The sequence below is a fragment of the Lissotriton vulgaris genome, chromosome 6 (assembly GCF_964263255.1).
Source record: "Lissotriton vulgaris chromosome 6, aLisVul1.2, whole genome shotgun sequence".
Taxonomy (NCBI): Eukaryota; Metazoa; Chordata; class Amphibia; order Caudata; family Salamandridae; genus Lissotriton; species Lissotriton vulgaris.
The window spans coordinates 650,626,972-650,650,596 of NC_141694.1; the positions used below are offsets into that span (position 1 = coordinate 650,626,972).

A 23,625-nucleotide genomic window follows, 5' to 3' on the forward strand; every position below is an offset into this window, starting at 1 on the left:
GGGCAGGGTTCGACATCACCTCCTCCACTGGCGCTCCATCACGTTGGACAGGTGGGTGCTGCAAATCGTCCGAAGGGGCTCCTCCCTCCCCTTCGAGGCGAATCCTCCAGCCATGCCACTGCAGTACCACCGCATGTCGGTGGATCACTTGCAACTTCTGCAGGAGGAAGTTACGGCCCTCTTGGCCAAGGGGGCCGTCGAGCACGTTCCTGGGCCAGAAGTAGGACGTGGTTGCTATTCCCACTACTTTCTGGTACCCTAGAAGGGCAAAGGAGGCCTACGCCCTATCTTGGACCTACGGAGCATCAACGGTTTCTTCCGGAAGGAGAAGTTCAAGATGCTGACTTTAGCTCAGGTCCTAGCTGCCCTGGACCCAGAAGACTGGATGGTGGCGTTGAACTTGCAGGGCCCGTATTTCCACATCCCCGTCCTGCGGTTCACGATAGACCACAAGCACTTTCAGTTCTCTGTTCTCCCCTTCGGCCTTACCAGCACCCCACGGGTGTTCACGAAAGGGATGGCGGTGGTCGCGGCTCATCTGTGCAGATTAGGGATTTCAGTCTTCCCCTATCTCGACAATTGGTTGTTGAATGCGGGCTCACCTCAGACAGTCGTCCCCCACCTCCAGACTACGGCCAACCTCCTGCACTCGCTGGGTTTCTCCATCAATGTGCCGAAGTCACACCTGTGCCCCTCTAAGAAGCTCCTTTTCATTGGAGCGGTTCTGGATTCAGCGCAGTTTCGGGTTTATCCCCCCGAACAGCGGGTTCGGGATATTCAGGCTCTGATTCCGGTCTTTCAGCCTTTATACCGAGTCTCGGTCAGGTTGGGTGGGGGCCATATGGGAGAGAGGGAGATCAGAGGCCTCTGGTCTCCGGCGGAGTCTCGGCTCCACATCAACCTTTTGGAGCTGCGGGCGATCTGGCTTGCACTGAAGGCGTTCCTTCCCTCTGTCCGGGGAAGTGTAGTGCAGGTGTTCACGGACAACACCACCGCCATGTGGTACTGCAACAAACAGGGCGGGTGGGGTCATGGACCCTTTGTCAGGAGGCTCTGCGCCTCTGGCAATGGCTGGAACATCAGGGCGTTTCCCTGGTGGTTCAACCCCTGGCAGGTTCCCTGAACGCCAGGGCAGACAAACTCAGCCACCGGTGCATGATGGATCACGAATGGGGTCTGAACTCTGACGTGGCACAAGGCCTCTTTCAGCAGTGGGGAGAGCCTTGGTTAGATATATCCGCCACCGTAGAGAACGTGCAATGTCATCAGGTCTGCACGTTGGAATTTCCAAGGTGGCACTCGCTCAGAGACGCTTTTCGTCGCGAGTGGAGCTGCGGTCTGTTGTACGCCTTTCCGCCTATACCACTTCTGCCCAGAGTGCTGAAGAAGATCAGGCGCGACTGGGCCCAAGTCATCCTTGTGGCTCCGGACTGGGCATGAAGATACTGGTATCCCGAGCTACTCAGCATGTCAGTCGATCCCTTGATTCGTCTGCCTCTTCAGGAGGACCTTCTGTCGCAGCAGCAGGGGACGGTCCTCCACCCGAACCTGTCCAGCTTCCACCTCCATGCGTGGAGATTGAGCCGCGGCAGTTGAGGCCATTTGACTTGCCTCCTGAAGTCTGTGATGTGATTCTGGCAGCCAGGCGTCCCTCCACAAAATCAGTATACGCCTGCACGTGGAACAGGTTTGTGGCATGGTGCACAGCAAAGGCTGTGGATCCACTCTCTGCCCCTCTTTCTGAGGTTCTTCTCTTCCTCCTTTCTCTTGCCCAGCAGGGCTCTGCTCTGGGCACACTTAAGGGCTACCTCTCTGCCAGTTCAGCCTTCTTGAGGCTTCCTGATTAGCCTTCTCTTTTCAAGTCCCCTATTGTAAATAGATTCTTGAAAGGCATCATGCTTATGTTTCCTCCTGTTCCTTTCGTGATGCCTCAGTGGGACTTGAACCTTGTTCTAACCTATCTGATGTGCGCACCTTTCGAGCCGCTTCACAGTTGCCCTCTTCGTCTTCTAACTCTTAAGACTGCATTCCTGGTTGCCATCACCTCTGCCAGGAGAGTGAGTGAGCTCCAGGCTCTATCTTCTAAGCCTCCTTTCCTTTCTGTCCATCTGGAAGTTGTTTTAAGAAAGTGGACTTCTTTCCTGCCCAAGGTGGTTACGACCTTTCATATCGGGCAGTTCATCACCTTACCCACCTTCTTTCCGCCTCCGCATCCCTCGAAAGAGGAAGAGAGGCTCCACCGTCTGGACCGAAAATGTGTGCTCTCCTTCTACCTTGATCGCACACGCCAGTTCCGGGTGGACAACCAGCCCTTTGTTGGTTACGTGGGCGCGAAGAAGGGACGAGCGGTGCACAAACGGACCATCTCTCGGTGGGTTGTGTTGTGCATCAAGGTCTGTTGCTCCTTGGCTAAAAAGGAGCCCCCTGTTGGGCTGAAGGCCCATTCTACTCGGGCCACGGCGGCTACTACTGCCCTGGGTCGGGGAGTCCCCTTGTAGGACATCTGTCAGGCAGCTACGTGGGCCTCGTTGCACACGTTTGCTAGATACTACTGCCTGGACATCCAAGTCCGGAGGGATGATTCTTTCGGATGTTCCGTACCCCAGGACTTTCTGGTGTGATCTTGGTTCGCAGACCCACCACCGGGGTTGGTTTTGCTGGGGTATCTATTCCAAGGTAAGGAATCTAACACTAACATGTTTCTTTCAGATGCACAAGTTACTTACCTTCGGTAACAATATATTTGTAAGAAACAGTAATCTGAAAGAAACACGTTAGTGTTAGATTCCTTACCTTAGAATATCCCCAGGCGTCAGTCTGGATCCGGAAACTTTTGCGTAGCAGTACCCTTGTGCGTCGGTAGGCGTCGTCTGCAGGCGTCTCCTGCGGCTCCGCGTCCGTCGTTGGCGTCGTGCGCCGTGATGACGTCGCTGGAGTATATAGACGCCGCCTCCGCGCGCTGACGTCAGTTCTTCTTTTTTCCGCGCCAGTGGACGCAGATCTGAAGAGCGGTACCCGGTCTTTTGACCAAGTTATTACTAGTATTTTCTATCTTTGTGCCTGGTAAGGATGCCCGGTCTCAAGAATTGTGACGGTTGTGACCGCACGATGTCGGTCACGGACCATCACTGACTCTGTCTCCGGTGCCTGGGCCCCGACCACGATGTCGACGCCTGCGTTGATTGACGGGCTCTGACTAGCAAGGCTAGGCGGGAGCGGTCCCGCAAGCTGCTCGAGCTCCGGGTGTCTGCCCCGCGTCGAGAGCGGTCTCGGTCCGGCCGGAGGTCCAGGGAGCGTTCGAGGGAGCGGTCGCGGAGCCGCGCCGGACGCTCCGGAAGTCGACATCACTCGTCGGGTTCGTCAGGTAAGAGACACAAGAAGTCGGGGCGTCGTCATCGTACCCCCGACTCCCCCCGACGCTTGCGCGATGCGGCCGGGGGTTCGGGTGACCCCAACCCCGCGGCTCCGCGAGAGTCGCCGGCGCGGCCTGCCCCATACCCTCAGGTCCCTGGGCAAGGTGCGACGCCTGAGGAGATTGAGGCGTTCCTCATGGCCATGAGGGCCCTCTCTTCTCCGGCGGGTTCCACGGCGCCTACGGGCCCAGTGAACCCGTCCGGGGGCCCTAGCGGTCCAGCTGACCCTACCTCGACGCCGTCGGATGCTCCGACCCCGGCGCCGCCGGCGGCGCCGATTCCGGCGCCGCTAGGGCCTTCAGGGTCGACTCCGGATGGACGTCCCTCCAATCCGGCGCCGATTCCATCGGGGTTACCCCCGACGCCGCCCCCGCGCGACGCCGGTTCCTCGGTGCCGGCTCCGGGCGGCGCCGTCCCCATTCCCTCACCGAATCCGGACGCGGAGTCGGACCGGCGTCGTCCGACGCCGGGCTCGACGCCGATGGGGCCTGTTGACCCCGTGGAGCCGGTCTACATGGTTGACACCGACTATGGTGATGATGTAGAGTACGGTGAGGGCTGGGGGGGGTCTGAAGACCCTCTGTCACGCGAGTGTCAGTATGACATTAACTGGACAGGTGATTTGGGGGACGCCAGTGGTTTAGATGACTCTCCTAACCCTGGCTTTGTCTCTCCTCCTTCCGTGGCATCGGAGGAGGGAGCTACCTATTCAGTGGTGTTGATGAGGGCTGCCAAGGCCTTAAACCTTGAGCTCCCCGTCGCGGCCGTGAGGCCTAACATCCTCACTGAGGTCTTCAAACCGCGGTCATGCCCACAGGAGCCTCTGCTGCCGTTTAACGAAGCCTTATCAGACGTTCTGTTGGGCACTTGGTCAAGGCCCTCTTCAGGTGCGCTTTGTGAGAAGGTGGCCTGATATGCAGTGGTCACTATTCTAGTGCCCACTATGTATCAGTCCAGCAACCCTTATTGATGATTGGTTGTAAGTCAACCTTATAGACCAGCTATCCTAGTAGCATGGATACGAGCAGTCTAAGGCTAAAGACTCGAGAGGGCGTGTTAAGCCAGCTGTTTACCACACATATACCCCTTGAATACCCAGTGAAAGGACACCACACAAGTGTTATGAAAATAAACAGTTATTTATTAAAGGTCACAACAGCCCTGTACTCTTTATGAGGACAGGGTACTAAGCACAAACCAAAACTCTTACAAAAATACTTAAGTTAGCACAGTATATACAAATGCCCGAGGGGCACGGAAAACCATATACTCTGAAAGTGGAATGTGAAATTCCTAGCAGGTAAGTACAGTACTAATAGCTTTTGGAATCGCTAGGACTTGACTAGGGAATCGTTAGATTACGACTAGGAGGCCTAGGGGACTCGGGTGCAGTGTGTGCACTCTCACGCGAGATGCGGACAAAAGTCTATGGTAGCTAGGAAATAGAAAGTTAGTGTTCTCGGGCGAACCCGACCTGGTAGGGAGAAAACGAAAGTAGATTCTGACCCTTGGATAGTGAGGCTATGCTGGGGCACCGAAATGCCGAAGTTACCTAGCCCAGGGGCTGCAGCTGCATAGGTCTGAAAAGACGTCGGGAATCCTCGTAGACGGACCAGGAGCCGGAAGAAAAGATGCTGGCCGGTGACCAGTGAAGAAAGTTCAGTTGGATCCAAGCCTGGATCTCGAAGATAGATGACACCTGAAAGCAGAGGGGACCAAGTTCGAGACTACTAGCCAGTAGTCAGTGGGCACCAGGAGGGCACCGGATGGTAGCCACCTCGACAAGGTGAGTGGGTGACGCTGGAGCTCGAAGATCTCACGGACCAGGAGGCGTTGTCGGCGACCAGGATGGAGGATCGAGCTGTCCCACGAAGGTAGAAGCTGTCGGCGTCGCTGGACCCAGGATTGGGCAACAAAGCCTTGGCAAATTCAAGCCCACGCGGTGGACCTAAAATGGCGTCTGGAGTGGACCAGGAGGGTCCGGGGTGCCTCTCTTGAAAAAGGAAGCAAGGGCCAGCCTGGAGCAACCAGACCAGCAGAAGAGTTGTTGTCGGGCGTCGTTCGGAAGGCCACAAGCCAGCCGGCTAGTAGCCAAACAACGCGGTGCACAGCAAACAGCAGAAGGGCCCCACGCCGATCGTGGAGATGCAGGGAGGCTGGCCTTGGGTGCTGGAGCTGCGCAGGGTCGGGGCTTCTCGGACCCCAAAGCACTCACCAGTGGAGGACACGGTGGGCTTGCAGTAAAGATGTCGTGCAGTCTTGGCGATCGTCGGTCCCTCGAGGTCTCGTCGCACTCACGGTTCTCAGCTTTGCTGTAGAGGTGAGTAGAGGTCAGAGGTGCCAGGGAAGCCGGGTCTCGTCGAGCTGGGTCGTCGGATTCGTGATGAAGGACTTGCAGCAGACCGCAGTGTTCTTTAGGATGGTGCCTGCGGATGCAGGGTGACTACTCCTTAGCCACAAGGGAGAATCTTGAAGAAGAAATCGTGAAGTCCTTTCGAAGAAAGTGGTATCTTGATTCCAAAGATGATCTAATTTGAACAGGGGGCCCGCTCCTATCTTTATACTAAAAAAGGGGGCTGACCCGGTGACTAGGTCCTGCCTATGGGTGGGACCAGGAGGGGGGTGGTTACACCCCTCTCCCCTGCCGGACTTCCCCAGGCCAGGGGCTGGTGTGCCCCTGGAACTGGTTCTGACTGGCCTATGCGTAGTGAGCACCGGGGTGCCACTCAGCAGTCACCTTCCTGAAAAGCCCTGCCTACCCAGGATACACAAAACCATGTCTGGGACGGTGCTAGCACCGCCCCGGACAGGAAACCCTTTGTCCAGGCCTCCCTCGCTGGAAGGACTCCCAGCAGCAGGAGGTCAGACTCGTGTCTGTGGTGGCAGCATCCATTTTGTGGAGCTGAGGCTTCAGTTAACTTTAACCGGGGTTCACAGTTACATACATGTCGTGTCCCTCTAGAAGGGTGGAATGCTAACCCCGTCGCCAGAATTGGCGAGGGGTTAGTATTCCAATTCGTATGCCACCTTACTCGACATGTTTTGATAAAGCAATACCAAAGTTAGCATTTAACCGCGAGGATTATAATGCACTTAAGAGTATATGGTATGCGATATCATGGAACAGCTATTAGGACTTGGTTCCGCAAGCTGCAGACAGGCTCAGCTCATGCCAGAGCACCATCTCACACGATTCCAAGCACTCTGCCTCCAGGATTGTCAAGGCCTGCCATAGGAGTGACTGATAGGAATCTGTGTGTCCATTTTAGGGTTAGGTATAGGTATACTACACCTACAGCAAAGGGTGATTACACGACTTTGCCCCAGCTGTCATGCAGCCAGTTGTGTCAAATTTAGGAGGCCAGCCAGGGGTGGCATAATACATGCTGCAGCCCTTGGCAGCCCTGGGTACACCCATGCCCTGAGTTACAGGGTCTGATAGGGTGGCCCAGTACCAATTGGTAGATGCACCTAGGGTACATGAGGTAATTTAGAAAGAGAACAGCCAGGCTGTGGGTCTGATTGGCAGGCCCACAGCCAGAGAAAGTCGTAAACCAGTGAAACAAAAGCAAAAAATCTGGGTGATCATAGGATTGCAGACCCTACTCTCCTACACGCTTGTTGATCGGAACGTGGCCAGACGCCACCGTCCTTGTCCGGACGACCCCAAGTTCCTGTCCACCCACCCCACCCCTGAGAGCCTGGTGATCCAGGCCTCTACCTCCCAGTCCGCATTCCCGTCGGCCCCGCCCGATCGGGATTTCCAAGAGGTATGACCAATATGGCAAGAAGGTCTTCTCGTCCCTGAGTTTAGGACTGCGGTCTTGCAACACCGCTTGCCTCTTGGGCCGCTACACCCACTCTGTGTGGGATACGGCCGCGGAGCTGCTGCCAGAATGCCCCATGGAGGTGCGGGCAAAACTCGGCAAAGCTGTAGCTGAGGGCCGGGATGCAGCTAGATATTCTATTCGATGCGGTCTTGATACGACCGACTCGCTAGGCAGAGCGATGTCCACGACGGTGGCGATTCGTCGCCACGCCTGGTTGAGATCCGCCAACTTCTTGGCAGATGTCCAGAATACTTTGATGGACATGCCGTTCGATGGCTGTCACCTGTTTGGTGACAAGGCGGACCACGCGCTGGAACGCTTCAAGGACTCCAGGGTCACGGCTAAGTCCTTGGGTCTCTCGACCCAGCGCCAGCAAACGGGTTCGTTTCGCTCCTTTCGTGGCCACGGAAGGGGCGTCCCCACACGTGCTGCCAGCCACGCACCGCAGCAATCATTTCAACGCGGTGGCGGCCGTGGAAACCGCCGTGGAGGCGGTCGGGGTCAACGGCGGGGTCAGGCCACATCTCCCCCCGCAGCATCTGCCTCAAAATCCTCCTAGTCCGTGCTTTCAGGTCCACGTGACGCTAGTGGGTGGCAGGGTTCGCCATCACCACGCCCGCTGGCGCACGATCACATCGGACAGGTGGGTGCTGCAAATTGTCCGAAGGGGCTACTCCCTCCCCTTCGAGACCACTCCTCCAGCCATGCCACCGCAGAACCACCGTGTGTCGGGGGACCACTTGCAACTTCTGCAGGACGAAGTTACGGCCCTCTTGGCCAAGGGGGCCATCGAGCGCGTTCCTGGGCCAGAAGTAGGACGTGGTTGCTATTCCCACTACTTTCTGGTACCCAAGAAGGACAAAGGGGGCCTACGTCCTATCTTGGATCTAAGGAACGTCAACGGCTTCCTCCGGAAGGAGAAGTTCAAGATGTTGACTTTGGCTCAGGTCTTGGCTGCCCTAGACCCGCAAGACTGGATGGTAGCGTTGGACTTGCAGGATGCGTATTTTCACATCCCCGTCCTGCCGGCCCACCGGCGTTACCTGCGGTTCACAGTAGGCCAGGAGCACTTTCAGTTTATCGTGCTCCCCTTCGGCCTTACCAGTGCCCCACGGGTGTTCACAAAGGTGTTGGCGGTGGTCGCAGCCCATCTGCGCAGGTTAGGGGTTTCAGTCTTCCCCTACCTAGACGACTGGTTGTTGAAGGCGGGCTCGCCCCAGACAGTCGTCCACCACCTCCAGATGACGGCAGACCTCTTGAACGGCCTGGGGTTCTCCATCAATGTGCCGAAATCACACCTGTGTCCCTCTCAAAAGCTCCTTTTCATCGGAGCGGTTCTGGACTCGGCGCAGTTTTGGGTTTATCCTCCGGAACGGCGGATCCGGGATATTCAGGCGTTGATTCCCATCTTTCAGCCGCTATCCCGGGTTTCGGTCGGGTTGACGCTGCGGCTGCTGGGGCTGATGGCTTCCTGCATCCTTCTGGTGCATCACGCCCGGTGGCGGATGCGGGCTCTGCAGTGGGACCTGAAGTTTCAGTGGGCCCAGCATCAGGGCAACTTGTCCGACCACGTCTTGATCTCGGAGGGCACTGCGAGACAACTGCAGTGGTGGCTTACGGACCGCGATTGGGTCAGGGGCAGGTCCCTCTCCCTTCCCCAACCGGAGCACGTTGTTGTGACGGACGCGTCCCTCCAGGGCTGGGGAGGCCACTTGGGAGAGGCGGAGATCAGAGGCATCTGGTCTCCGGCGGAGTCCCGGCTCCATATATACCTGTTGGAGCTGCGGGCGATTCGTCTAGCACTGAAGGCATTCCTCCCCTTTGTCAACGGGAGTGTAGTGCAGGTGTTCACGGACAACACCACCGCCATGTGGTACTGCAACAAACAAGGCGGGGTGGGGTCGTGGACCCTTTGCCAGGAGGCTCCGCGCCTCTGGCAGTGGCTGGAACGTCTGGGCGTGACTCTGACGGTTCAACACCTGGCAGGTTCTCTGAACGCCAGGGCGGACGAACTCAGCCGTCGGTGCTCGATGGATCACGAATGGCGTCTGAACTCGGACGTGGCGCAAGGTCTCTTTCGGCAATGGGGAGAGCCTTGGTTAGATCTATTCGCCACAGAAGAGAACGCGCAATGTCATCAGTTCTGCGCGTTGGAGTTTCCAAGACGGCACTCGCACGGCGACGCCTTTCGGCGCGAGTGGAGTTGCGGTCTGTTATACGCTTTTCCGCCTATACCACTTCTGCCCAGAGTGCTGAAGAAGATCAGGCGCGACCGGGCCCAAGTTATTCTTGTGGCTCCGGACTGGGCTCGAAGGTACTGGTATCCCGAGCTACTCAGCATGTCAGTCGGTCCCCCGATCTGCCTGCCCCTTCAGGAGGACCTTCTGTCGCAGCAACTGGGGACGGTCCTCCACCCGAACCTGTCCAGTCTCCACCTCCATGCTTGGAGATTAAGCGGCGGCAGTTGAGGCCATTTGACTTGCCTCCTGAAGTCTGTAATGTAATTCTGGCAGCCAGGCGTCCCTCCACGAAATCGGTATACGCCTGTCGGTGGAACAAGTTTGTGGCATGGTGCACAGCAAAGGCTGTGGATCCTCTTTCTGCCCCTCTCTCCGAGGTTCTTCTGTTCCTTCTCTCTCTTGCCCAGCAGGGCTCTGCTCTGGGCACTATCAAGGGCTACCTTTCTGCCCTTTCAGCCTTTCTTAGGCTTCCTGATCAGCCTTCTTTGTTCAAGTCCCCAATTGTAACGAGATTCTTGAAGGGCATCACACACATGTATCCACCTGTTCCGTTTGTGATGCCTCAGTGGGACTTGAACCTGGTTCTAACCTTTTTGATGTGTGCTCCCTTTGAGCCCCTTCATTCTTGCCCTCTCCGTCTCCTGACTTTAAAGACGGCTTTCCTGGTTGCCATCACCTCTGCCAGGAGGGTGAGTGAGCTCCAGGCTCTTTCTGTCAAACCTCCTTTCTTGTCCATCCATCCTGACAAGGTGGTTCTGAGGACTAGACCTTCTTTCCTGCCCAAAGTAGTTTCTGCTTTCCATAACGGGCAGTCCATCACCCTCCCTTCCTTCTTCCCGCCTCCGCATCCTTCAAAGGATGAAGAGCGGCTCCACCGTCTGGACCCAAAACGTGCGCTTTCATTTTACATGGATCGCACACGCCAGTTCCGGGTGGATGACCAACTGTTTGTTGGCTACGTGGTTGCGAAGAAGGGACGGGCGGTGCACAAACGGACCATCTCTCGGTGGGTCGTTCTCTGCATCAAAGCGTGCTACTCTTTGGCTCGGAAGGAGCCTCCTGTTGGGCTGAGGGCCCATTCCACTCGGGCCACGGCGGCTACTACTGCCCTGGGCCGGGGAGTCCCCTTGCAGGATATTTGCCAAGCGGCTACGTGGGCCTCGCTGCACACATTTGCGAGGCACTACTGCCTGGACAGTCAAGTCCGGAGGGATGGCTTCTTTGGCCGTTCTGTCCTCCAGGACTTTCTGGTGTAGGAATGTATTGGTTCGCAGACCCACCACCGGGGTTGGTATTGCTGGGGTATCTATTCTAAGGTAAGGAATCTAACACTAGCGTGTTTCTTTCAGATGAACAAGTTACTTACCTTCGGTAACGATATATCTGTAAGAAACATTAGTTAGTGTTAGATTCCTTACCGAACCCACCCATCCTCCCCGTTCTGCGAACTGATACCTAGGGTTAAGGACATCCCTTTCAGGGCCCTAGTTTCACATGGCACCAGTGTTGGTTCTCTCATGGCTCTGCGTCTTCTGGCGCGGAAAAGCTGTGTGCAAAGAACTGACGTCAGCGCGCGGAGGCGGCGTCTATATACTCCAGCGACGTCATCACGACGCCAACGACGGACGCGGAGCCGCAGGAGACGCCTGCAGACGACGCCTACCGACGCGCAAGGGTACTGCTACGCAAAAGTTTCCGGATCCAGACTGACGCCTGGGGATATTCTAAGGTAAGGAATCTAACACTAACTAATGTTTCTTACAGATATATCGTTACCGAAGGTAAGTAACTTGTTCTTCTGCCCCTCTTTCCGAGGTTCTTCTGTTTCTTCTCTCTCTTGCCCAGCAGGGCTCTGCTCTGGGCACTATCAAGGGCTACCTTTCGGCCCTTTCAGCCTTTCTAAGGCTTCCTGATCAGCCTTCTTTGTTCAAGTCCCCAATTGTAACGAGATTCTTAACCCTTTCGATGCTGATGACGAGCTGGGCTCGTCATGGTGCACAGTGGTCGTGTGCTGATGACGAGCCCAGCTCGTCATAAAACAATGAAAATAGCAATTTCCAGCACAGGAGGGGAATTGCCTTAGCAGCGAAGGTGTTAAAGGGCATCACACACATGTATCCACCTGTTCCGTTTGTGATGCCTCAGTGGGACTTGGACCTTGTTCTAACCTTTTTGATGTGTGCTCCCTTTGAGCCCCTTCATTCTTGTCCTCTCCGTCTCCTGACTTTAAAGACGGCTTTCCTGGTTGCCATCACCTCTGCCAGGAGAGTGAGTGAGCTCCAGGCTCTTTCTGTCCAACCTCCTTTCCTGTCCATTCATCCTGATAAGGTGGTTCTCAGGACTAGAGCTTCTTTCCTGCCCAAAGTAGTTTCTGCTTTTCACATTGGGCAGTCCATCACCCTCCCCTCCTTCTTCCCGCCTCCGCATCCTTCAAAGGATGAAGAGCGGCTCCATCGTCTGGACCCAAAACGTGCGCTTTCATTTTATGTGGATCGCACACGCCAGTTCCGGGTGGATGACCAACTGTTTGTTGGCTACATGGGTGCGAAGAAGGGACGGGCGGTACATAAACGGACCATCTCTCGGTGGGTCGTTCTGTGCATCAAAGCGTGCTACTCTTTGGCTCGGAAGGAGCCTCCTGTTGGGCTGAGGGCCCATTCCACTCGGGCCACGGCGGCTACTACTGCCCTGGGCCGGGGAGTCCCCTTGCAGGACATTTGCCAGGCGGCTACGTGGGCCTCACTGCACACATTTGCGAGGCACTACTGCCTGAACAGTCAAGTCCGGAGGGATGGCTTCTTTGGCCGTTCTGTCCTCCAGGACTTTCTGGTGTAGGAATGTATTGGTTCGCAGACCCACCACCGGGGTTGGTATTGCTGGGGTATCTATTCTAAGGTAAGGAATCTAATACTAACGTGTTTCTTTCAGATGAACAAGTTACTTACCTTCGGTAACGATATATCTGTAAGAAACATTAGTTAGTATTAGATTCCTTACCGAACCCACCCATCCTCCCCGTTCTGCGAACTGATACCTAGGGTTAAGGACATCCCTTTCAGGGCCCTAGTTTCAAAATGGCACCAGTCTTGGTTCTCACACGGCTCTGCGTGTTCTGGCGCGGAAAAGCTGTGTACAAAGAACTGACGTCAGCGCGCTGTGGCGGCGTCTATATACTCCAGCGACGTCATCACGGCGCACGACGCCGACGACGGACGCGGAGCCGCAGGGGACGCCTGCAGACGACGCCTACCGACGCGCAGGGGTACTGCTACGCAAAAGTTTCCGGATCCAGACTGACGTCTGGGGATATTCTAAGGTAAGGAATCTAATACTAACTAATGTTTCTTACAGATATATCGTTACCGAAGGTAAGTAACTTGTTCATCAAGTCCCTGACGGCTTCTTGGCAGGCCAGAAGCCTGCTACTATAACTATCTATGAAGGGTACTGGACTAAGTTTGTTGCGTGGTGTGACCTGAAGGGCATCCAACCATTTACATTTTACCTTTCCAACTTATTGTGCGATTTGCATTGTCACTTGCGGAACAGGGCCTGGCAGTGGCTAAGGTTAAAGACTAGCAAGCAGCCCTGTGTGTTTTTTTTGTATTTTCCTGACCAGCCTTCTTTGTTTTGATTGCCATTAATGAAGGGGGTTCTAAAGGCTGACTCTTCTTGTTTCCTCCCACTCTGTTTATTGTCCCTCTGCAGCATTGGAATTTTATGCTGACTTTCTTGGGGCATCCATATTGGAGCTTATACTCTGTTGCCCAATTTGGCTTCTTATCTTAAAGGCAGTGCTGCTGAAGGCAATTACCTCAGCGTGTAGGGTTGGTGAACATCCAGGCCATATCGATTCTGCCACCGTTCTTAGTTTTTTACTCGGGTACATTTGTTCTTTGCACCTGCCCATCTTTTTTTACCCAAGGTGGTTTCTGAATTTCATATGGCCTAGTCTTATCACTCTTCAGTCTTTCTCCCTTCCTCCATATCCAAATGAAGTGGAGGAGCATCTGCATACAAAGACCCCAGACGTGCGGTGTCTTAAACAGCTTTTTATGGGCTTTGCCTGAATTAAGAAGGGCAAGGCGATGACTGAGCACATCTTTTTGTGTTTGGCCAAGCTGTGTTGCATCATTTCTTTGGTTAACTAGCACTACTCTTTACTATTTCCTGAGAGGGCACTGCTTTCAAAGTCATTCCTAACATTGTGTATGTATGTATCACTAGCGTTATCGAAGCAAAGTAACATTTTCCTTGAAAGCTCTGCAATCACAGTGTAAGAACTAGCTGGTAGAAGAACAGAACTTGCTGAAGCAAAAATCCTCCAATATTTCTAAAGGAAAGTCACAGAATAAGTACACCAGATGTTTTCTTTTTTTTTAAGTGAGATGACTGAAAATAATGAACTATTAGACTGATTCTGTAATAGAGTGTAGCAGCGTTCAAAAGAATCATTCAGATCTTGAATCATTCACTCAAGCGCCTTGTTTTGTCACAATTGTGTGATTTCTTAACCTTAAACTTTGTAGTATTTTTGGAAAAAAGCATATTGTTTACTTCAGTTTGTTGTGTCCCAGTTCCTGGAGCCTCCACAGCCAACATCTGGTTCCCTCTTTCTCCAGGTTGGGGTACTGTTGTAATCTATGGTGACCTAAAATAGTGAATTCCTAGGTTCTCAAGAAAACATGCTTAAGGCACTTGTCGCACCCTGTTGTTTTTCAACTCCTATCAGTTTTCACTTGAACAGTGTTTTCCCCGAACTGCAGAAACAAGCCCAGGAAAAAAACTTTCAACTGACCTTGAAACTATAGGCAACCGTTGTCTAATGTCAAATGTATCTTCTAATGCTCAGTCAACAAAGGATACAGTTCGCTTTATTAACATTTGTGATAAAGAACCTGTAGGAGAGTAGAGTCTGCTTCCTATGGTCACCCCCACTTTTTGCTTTTGCTTTACTGGTTTTTGACTTAATGTGGCTGTGGGCCTGCTAATCAGACCCACAGCCCAGATGCACTCTCTCTAAATTTAACCTGTACCCTAGGTACAACCACAATTGGGAATTGGTTCACCTTGTCAGCCCCTGTACTAATGTACCCTAGGTACTCAGGGCATAGGTGCAACCAAGGCCTACCAGGGGCTGCAGCATGTATTATGCCACCCCTGGCTAGTCACTCAAATAGACACAACTGGCTGATCACTCAGCTGGGGCAAGGTTGTGTAATCACCCCTTGCTTAGGTGTAGTATTCCTATACCTACTTACATATAGACACATAGTAACTTTTAAGTCACTCCTATGGCAGGCCTTAACCATCCTGAAGGCAGAGTGCTTGGTTATGTGTGAGATGGTGCTCTAGCATGAGCTGAGCCTGTCTACAGCTTTCGGAACCATGTCATTATAGCTGTTCTATGATATCGCCATACCATATACTCTTAAGTGCATTATAATCCTCGCGGTTAGATGCTAACTTTGGTTTGGCTTTATCCAAACATGTCGTGTAAGGTGTCAGACGCTTTGGAATACTACTCCCTCACCAATTCTGGCGACAGGGGTAGCATTCCACCCTTCTGGAGGGAGAAGACATGTTAAGTCCAACGATCCCGGTTAAAGTTAACCAGAGCCCCAGCATCACAAAATGGAGGCTGCTGCCACAGACACAAGTCTGACCTCCTGATGCTGGGAGTCCTTCCAGTCACGGAGGTTTGGACATAGGTTTCCTGCTTGGGGAGGTGCGAGCACCACCCCAGACAGGAGAATGTGTATTGGGACAGGGAGGGCTGAATAGATTGAGACACTGCCTGGAGCACACTAGGTGCTTCATGCATACCCCAGTTCTAACAGGTTGCTGGGGCACTCCAGCCCCAGCTCTGGCGAGAAACTGGACACCCACAGGAGGGACCTAGTGAGTAAACCAGCCCCCTTTCGTTGTATAAAGGTAGGAACTGACCCAGGTAACTTTAGATTAATCCTGGAATCGATTTGAAACGAAACTCTGGACACTTCGACATTCACCTGAGCTGAAGACTGAAGAATCTCACTTGTGGCCAAGGAGTGACCACCCTGGGTGACCAGGCACCATCCAGCAACTCGACGGCTTGCTTTGTCCCCGTTCCCGCCGGAACCCGAGCACAGAGCCTGACAAGACCTCAACTCCCGGACCTCTCTGACCCCACTGCACGACTCCAGCACAGCTGAGCCCCGTGGAAGGCGTTGGAACCCGTGGAACCAGGCAACTTGGAAAGTCTTCAACTTGCTAACAGCGCAGCTCCTGAGGCCTCCTCGAAGCTGTGCACTGGGGACTGAGACATCCCGACACCGAGCTCCACCTGCACCGAAGACCAGCCCTCCACACTCCACTAGATCTGCGTGGGACCCTTCTGCTTGTGTTCTGCTCGACGCGTTGTCCGGTTGCTGGCCCGTTGACTAGTAGCCCTGTGGCGACAATCCTCTTGAAAATCCATCGCTGGTCTGGTTGTTCCAGACTGGCACTCGCTTCCCTGAAAAGGTGAAGTACCTCAGACCCTCCTGGTCTGCACCAGAAGCCTTTTGTGTATCCTGCGTGGGTTGCCTTTGCTTAGGCTTGTTGGCTCCGATCTTGAAGTCAACCCCTCCATCTGCGAAAACCTTCAAGGGACAGCTCCTCTCCAGCACCTGGTTGTCCTCTGCGCCTCCTGGTCCGCGTGGCTGCAACGACAAGCTTCACGACAGCACCTGATTGCTCCCCGATGACGTCTGGTTCCTTCCTGGTTCCACCCGGTCACTGGCTAGTGGCCCAGACTCTGTCCCCTCTGCTTTCAGGTCCTCTTCAACTCCGTTCCACCCTTGGATCCACCCGGACATCTTCCTCCTGGTCGCCTGCAGCATCTTCTTCCAAGGCTCCATAGGAAACAATGAGAAAACCCGACACACTTTGACACCTATGCACCCGCAGCCCATGGGTGAGGTAACGCATACTTCGGTGCTCATGTAGGGATTGACTATCCTAGTGTCTAGTTTTATTAGTTGTGTACTCCTAGTTAGACCGGAAGTGTCCTAAATCTTCATTACTTACCTTTTTACGTTCCCATTGACTTTCTATTGACTCTCGCGTGAGTGTACTCACACTGCACGCGCCGTCTGTGGGCCTCCTACTCCTAACCTAAGGGTCAGATAGTGTAGCCCCAGCGATGCCCTAGGCCTTCTCCTTTCACAAGTCGTGGTTCTTATACCACTTACTTAGTATATGGTTTTACGCGCCCCTAGGGCCTAACTGTAAATTGTGCTATTTAAAGTATTTCTGAGTGTAACTTGTTATGTGCTTTTGCCTCTGATCTCATAAAGAGTTCAGAGGAGTGTGTTAGAGAATAAATACATATATATTTTATATATATCCTATGTGGCGTCCTTTCATTTGGTATTCAAGGGGTTACATATGGTAAAACAACTGGCTTTACACGCCCTCAAGAGTCTTTTAGCCTAGGACTGTTCTGTCCACGCTACCTCTAGGATAGCTGGTCTATAAGGTTGACTTTACAACCATCACCATAAGGGTTGTTTGGACTGGTGCAAGGTGATCACTAGAATAGTGAACACCATGTACCAGGCCAACTTCTCACAGAACCAGCCAAATATTTAGTTTTTTTAATCGTAATTATTTGTTTTGGACCATCATCTCGAACTACCCGTGGCATTGCACTTTTCAGCTGTAACGTAGTCCAATCATGCACTGTACATGATTCCTGCCCTAAATTTTGAAAATTGACATGTGAACTATACTACTATACATTTTTGCTTGATGGTTCAGGGGCCAAAATATGCACCCTTCCAGATCCTTTGCCCCAAACCACCAACTCCTGAGACTATATGTATCTGATCTTTAGGAAGCACAAATATCTTTTTCAGTGAGCACATGGTCAACCTGGGAAAGAAAGCACAGGCTCTCACTGAAAGCTGTATGTGTCTAACAGTTGATTGCAGCACATTTCCAAAGCCAAGGCAATTCAATGGCACAACCTGAATGGATTGACCGAGATCAGACAAAGGTATATTCATCAGGTAACCTCTGTTCAAAATAATTCCAACTGCCTGCAGAAGCAAATTCAAGCTAGCGCCAAGTCCCAAAATGACAAAGTGACAATGTGGAGTGACTGTCTTCAAACTTTACTAAATGTCTTATGAAGCAAACCATACGAAACGGTCTTATTATAAGAAATAAACTGTAAAAGCCATGTTTACAATTCCGTATTGCCTTGTATATCAGTTGTTTGAACTTATAAAGGCATTGGATATATGGCATTATGCTACAGTGTCATGTGTGGTTAGGTTCTTCCAATTGTACTGTTTGTCTGCAGCCTTTTATGTTAATGAAAGGTTACTCCTTGCCTAAGTCTTTTAGCAAGGAGTATAGGGTGTAAGCAAATGGTGATCTGGTCACAGTTGTATTCTCTACCAATGTACGCTTCTATGCAGATATTCCATTTTTGCTGTCGCTATTTTTAATGATTTATGTTTGAATTTGCAGGACTCTATCATGGATATCAAAGTTCCTGTATTCAGAGAAGCTGGGGAAATGCCGGAAATCCGATCTTACATGGACGAGTTCCCATTCCCGTTCTACATAATCCTACGTGATGTGAACGCCCTGCCAGAAACTCTTAGTGATGCTCTCAGGCAATGGTTTGAACTGGTGACTGCTTCTGATCATCAGTAGTCAAGAGAGCAATCTGAGCCTGATGCTAGCCCTTGGACTGAAAGGGTATCACCTTTGTTTTTGGTGGTTCTGCGGACATAAGTGCTGAAGAACTGACTGGTACCAGACAAACCAGGATTCATGTGCTTGACTGCCTTCTGATATTCAGACAGTGGTGTAGCAAACAGTTGTATCCTTTCCCTCATTTCTGGTGCAGCCGACTGTGCACAGGTCACAGACACACTTTTTCGATGTTTATTTATTCTCTTCATTCTGACAGATAAAAGGACTGCCCCTTTCACCAACACCACCAGCTGAGGTGGTGATAAAGAATCCTTCCAGCCCTGTTGTGGTGAACTTTGATAAAGTTGTAACTGATTGAAGAAAAGTGAAATTTAACATTGAAATGAGACATTTTTGCCTCGATTAAGAATTGGGCCTCTTTCGGAATGGTCAGGTCTTTTCAGTAAATTGTATGAAAGTACATCTTAAGCTTGTAAAAAGATATGTGTGTTCCTCTTCGGTTTTAATTGAACCAAAAATTAACCCTTAAATACTTGAAACTAAGTTTGTTTAACAATTCATGTGTAATAGAAATAAAGCTGTTTCTTGATAAATGCTGGAGGTGTATTTTATGGGACACTACGTAATAAGTATTGAACTCCTGTTTTATTCGCGATTGCATTGCACTACGACGATTGCCTTTTGTGATTGGTAAACATTAAGGCACAGTGTACGTATGTAATGAGCACCCATATCTTGTACCAGTCTTTTTTTTATTTTACTTTTGCGGCTTATGTTTTCTGTAATATAAACAATAAAATGTGCCACTGCCATTTTATTGCACTGATAATCTGAACCCAATATGTTCTAGGAACACCAGTAGATAGTTGAAATGTGTCCTTGAAAATCTCTAAAGGTACGTTATCACAGTGCAAATGCTCCTATCTTGGAAGATGTTTCAAGGAACCACTCCTGGTCCCAGTTATAAAACTTATTTAAAGATATCCAAGCTTTAAATCTTGTTTCATCATTTCAAAAACGTGAAATTGGTTGTAGGAATCATGGGCACCAGCTGATCTACTACAAAGAGATTTACAGAAAAGAATTTGTATTTTTATAATGTAACAGGTTTGTGTCCATTATTAGAAATGGCGTGTGCATACGCCCTATACACTTCTTGTAAATATCTCCTGGTGTGGGGCTGTGTTTTTCGTTCGCCTTCTGCATTAAAGAGAACACCATAGATACCTGTTAGCACCACCAAGAGTGGTTGTGGTCTGGCACACTACTTGTTCCACCATCTGTTTAACTGTGAATTCATCTTCTCCATTTGAATGGGGATCCACAGCCCTGCTCCCTCTTTCGTCAGCATTCTACGACCTTCCAATCTCCAAATCCTGTGTGCTAGGGATCAGTGTGCTCACATATGTTATGTTGATTTGTATAGCACACTAATCACCTGAGCGGGCATCCAGGCACTTAGGCAGTTGTGTAGTCACAGAGGAGTTTATACAAAGAACCAGGTCTTCAGCTTCTTGGGGAGCTCAATAAGTGAGGAGGAGGCCCTGATGTGTTGAAGGAGGTCTATCTATTTCTTGGGTGCGATATAGGAAAAGGAGCAATCTCCAGTTTTGCTTTTGGGTATGTGGGGAGAGTGAGGCAGAGCGTAAGTGCCAGGTAGGTTGTGAAAGTGTATGCAGCTTTTCAGGTATTCGGTCCTGTGTTGTGTAGGACTGTGAAGCTTCTTGAAGTATGGTGTGTTGTGAGTGCGGCGTGGGAGGTCTAGTATGAGTCTTGCGGTGGTGTTGTGGATTGTTTGAATACTCTGTAGTTGTTTGGCTCATCCGACGTAGAGGGGGATGTTGTAGTCAAGCTTGCAGGTGATGAGTGCTTGGATGATGGCCTGTCTGGTGTTTTGAGGCGCTCATTTGAAGACCTTTTGCAGCAGGCATAGGATGTGGAGGAGGAGGTGCACACTGCATTGACTTCAGCCATAGTGTTCAGCTTGTCGTTTAGAATGACCCCTAGATTTCTTACATGGTCTGTGGTTGTTAGTCCTAGCTCCGGCCACTATTTGGAATCCCATGGGGACAACTTGTTGCTGAAGACTAGTACTTCCGTCTTGTCAGAATTGGGGTTCAGACAGTTGGTTCTAATCCAGACTGCTACCATGGTCATGCAGTTGGTGGAGTTGGTTCTTTTTGTGGTTGTCTTGTCAATCTGAAAGAAACAAGTTATTAGATTCCTTACCTTAGAATATCCTCAGGCATCAGACTGGATCCGGAAACTTTTGCATAGCAGTACCCTGCACGTCGGTAGGCGTCGTCTGCGGCTCCGCGTCCGTCGTCGGCGTCGTTGGCGCCGGGATGACGTCGCCGGAGTACTTAGACCGCGCCCTGACGTCAGTTCTTCTTTTTTCCGCGCCATCAAGCGCCGATCCGGAAAAAGTAGTACCCATAGTCAATTTTTGACTAACTTTTTCTATCCTTTTTGATCATCTTTCGAAGTCACTCTCCTCCGACGGTACCGGTAGGGATGACTGGGTTCAAACCCTGCATCGATTGTAGCCGACTGATGTCGGTTACCGACTCCCATCGCCGGTGCCTTCACTGTCTGGGCCACGACCACGACGACAAGTCCTGCTCCGACTGCCGGGCCCTGACGTCCAAAGCTAGACAGGAGAGGTACCGCAAGCGACTCGAGCTCCAGCAGTCAGCCGGGAGTTGTCATCAGTCTTTGGGCTCGAAGTCCTCAGGTAAGAGGCACAAGAAGTCGAAGAGGCGACATCGCTCTTCTGACTCTCCCCGATACTCGCGCGACGCGGCTGGGGGTTCGGGCGACACCGCCCACGCGGAGCCGCAGGCGTCGCGACCTGCTCCATACCCGCCGGTCCCTGGGCAGAACGCGATGTTGGAGGAGATCGAGGCCTTCCTCATGGCCATGAGGTTGCTCACTCCTCCGTCTGGTTCCGCGGCGCCTTTGGGCCAAGCGGCCCGACTGGGTCCCCACGCGGGCCGGGTGCTTCGGCCCCGGCGACTTTGGTCCCGATGCCGCAGGGTCCCGTTGGATCCGGATCCGGGTTGTCGCCGGTCGACCTTACGACCTCGCCGACACCGGCCCCCAGGGTGCCGTCCCAGGACGACGTTGACCCCGGTCCTACCCTCGGTTCGGGTCCGGCGTCGGAGCGGCGCCGTATTCGACGCCGCTAGGAGATTTTTACTTCTACGACCCGGCCCCAGCCTTTGACCCTGGATATCAGGAGATGGGTGGCGAGAAGGATTGGGAGGGGGTCCAAGGACCCACTGGCACGTGAGTGCCAGTCTTCTCAGGACTGGGCAGGTTAGCTAGGGGATGCCAGTGCTCTGGACACCTCGCCAGACACTGGGCTTGTCTCCCCTCCTACCGTGGCTACGGAGGAGGGGGCAGCCTATAGTGTGGTGCTGACGCGGGCCGCCAAGGCCTTGGGCCTTGTGCTCCCCGTCGCGGCCGTGAGGACTAACCTCCTCACTGAGGTCCTTAAACCGCAGGCAAGCTCGACTGAGCCTCTGCTGCCGTTTAATGAGGCCTTGTCAGATGTTCTTCTGGGCACTTGATCCAAGCCCGCTACAATTCCGCCTGTAGAAAGGAACGTGGCCAAGCGCCACCGCCCGGCTCCATGCGACCCTTGCTACCTGTCCACCCACCCCACCCCCGTGAGCCTGGTCATCCAGGCCTCTACTTCCCAGACCGCATTTCCGACGGCTCCACCCGATGGGGAATCCAAGAGGTACGAACAGTATGGTAAAAAGATGTTCTCCTCAATTAGTTTGGGGTTGCGGTCAGTCAACACCACGTGCCTCTTGGGCCGTTACACCTACTCTCTGTGGGACACCGTCACGGTCGCGTACGTGCTGCCACAATGTCCGGAGGGGGTCCGGACTAAACTTACCCAAGCCCTTGTGGAGGGTCGAGATGCAGCACGGTATTCCATCCGGTGTGGGCTGGATACCACGGACTCGCTGGGCAGAGCAATGGTTACGACGGTGGCGATTTGTCGCCACGCCTGGCTGAGGTCCGCCAACTTTTCAGCTGATGTCCAAAACACCCTTATGGACATGCCGTTTGATGGCCGTCGCCTCTTTGGCGACAAGGCAGACAGTGCACTTGAGCGCTTTAAGGACTCCAGGGCTACAACCAAGTCCATGGGCCTCTCGGCCCTGCGCCAGCAAACTGTTGCCTTTCGCGGCCAAGGAAGGGGCACCCTCACATGTCCTGCCAGCCACAGACCGCAGACGAACATCCAGCGCGGTGGCGGACGTGGTAACGCTGTGGCGGCGGTCGGGAACAACGGCGAGGTCAGTCCACACCTACCCCTGCAGCATCCGCCTCAAAACCCTCCTCGTCCGAGCTTTCAGGCCCATGTGACACCAGTGGGGGGGGGCAGGGTTCGCAATATCTCCTCCACTGGCGCACTGTCACATCGGACAGGTGGGTGCTGCAAATCGTCCGACGGGGCTACTCCCTCCCCTTAGAGGCGACCTCTCCAGCCATGCCACCGCAGTGCCACTGCGTGTCGGGGGATCACTTGAGTTTTCTGCAAGAGGAAGTTACGCCTCTCCTGGCCAAGGGTGCCATCGAGCGCATTCCTGGGCCAGAAGTAGGGTTGGGTTGTTACTCCCACTACTTTCTAGTTCCCAAGAAGGGCAAAGGGGGCCTATGCCCTATCTTGGACCTGCGGAACGTCAACGGCTTCCTCCGGAAGGAGAAGTTTAAGATGCTGACACTGGCTCAGGTCTTAGCTGCCCGGGACCCAGGAGACTGTATGGTAGCGTTGGACTTGCAGGACGCGTATTTTCATATCCCTGTCCTGCCGGCGTTACCTGCTGTTTACGGTAGGCCACAAGCACTTTCAGTTTACCGTGCTCTCCTTCGGCCTTACCAGCGCCCCAAGGGTGTTCACGAAAATGATGGCGGTGGTCGCAGCTCATCTGCGCAGGTTAGGGTTTTCAGTCTTCCCCCTACCTCGACGACTGGTTGTTGAAAGCGGGCTCGCCCCAGACAGACGTCAGCCACCTCCAGACTACGGCCGACCTCCTGCACCTGCTGGGGTTCTCCATCAATGTGCTGAAGTCACACATGTGTCCCTCTCAGAAGCTCCTCTTCATCGGAGCGGTTCTAGACTCTGCGCAGTTTCAGGTTTATCCTCCCGAACTGCGGGTTCAGGATATTCAGGCTCTGATTCCGATCTTTCAGCCGTTATCCCGAGTCTCGGTCAGTTTGACGCTGCGGCTTCTGGGGGTGATGGCCTCCTCCATCCTTCTGGTGCATCACGCCCGGTGGCGGATGCGGGCTCTGCAGTGGGACCTGAAGTTTCAGTGGGCCCAGCATCAGGGCAACTTGTCCGACCATGTCTTGATCTCGGAGGGCACTGCAAGACAGTTGCAGTGGTGGCTCACGGACCGCGATTGGGTCAGCGGCAGATCCCTCTCCCTA

At 52.9% G+C, this 23,625-nt stretch overlaps 1 protein-coding gene across 1 annotated transcript in view; it reads left to right on the forward strand.

The window, feature by feature from the left end:
- Positions 1-18,767, forward strand: part of MDN1 (midasin AAA ATPase 1) — a 2,142,100-nt gene extending 2,123,333 nt beyond the window's left edge. Inside the window, exon 102 of the mRNA XM_086926648.1 lies at positions 17,983-18,767. Coding sequence (XP_086782774.1) covers positions 17,983-18,171 — 189 coding nt within the window. The 3' untranslated portion in view covers positions 18,172-18,767. The remainder of the gene's footprint in view (positions 1-17,982) is intronic.
- The last annotated feature ends 4,858 nt before the right edge of the window (positions 18,768-23,625 follow it).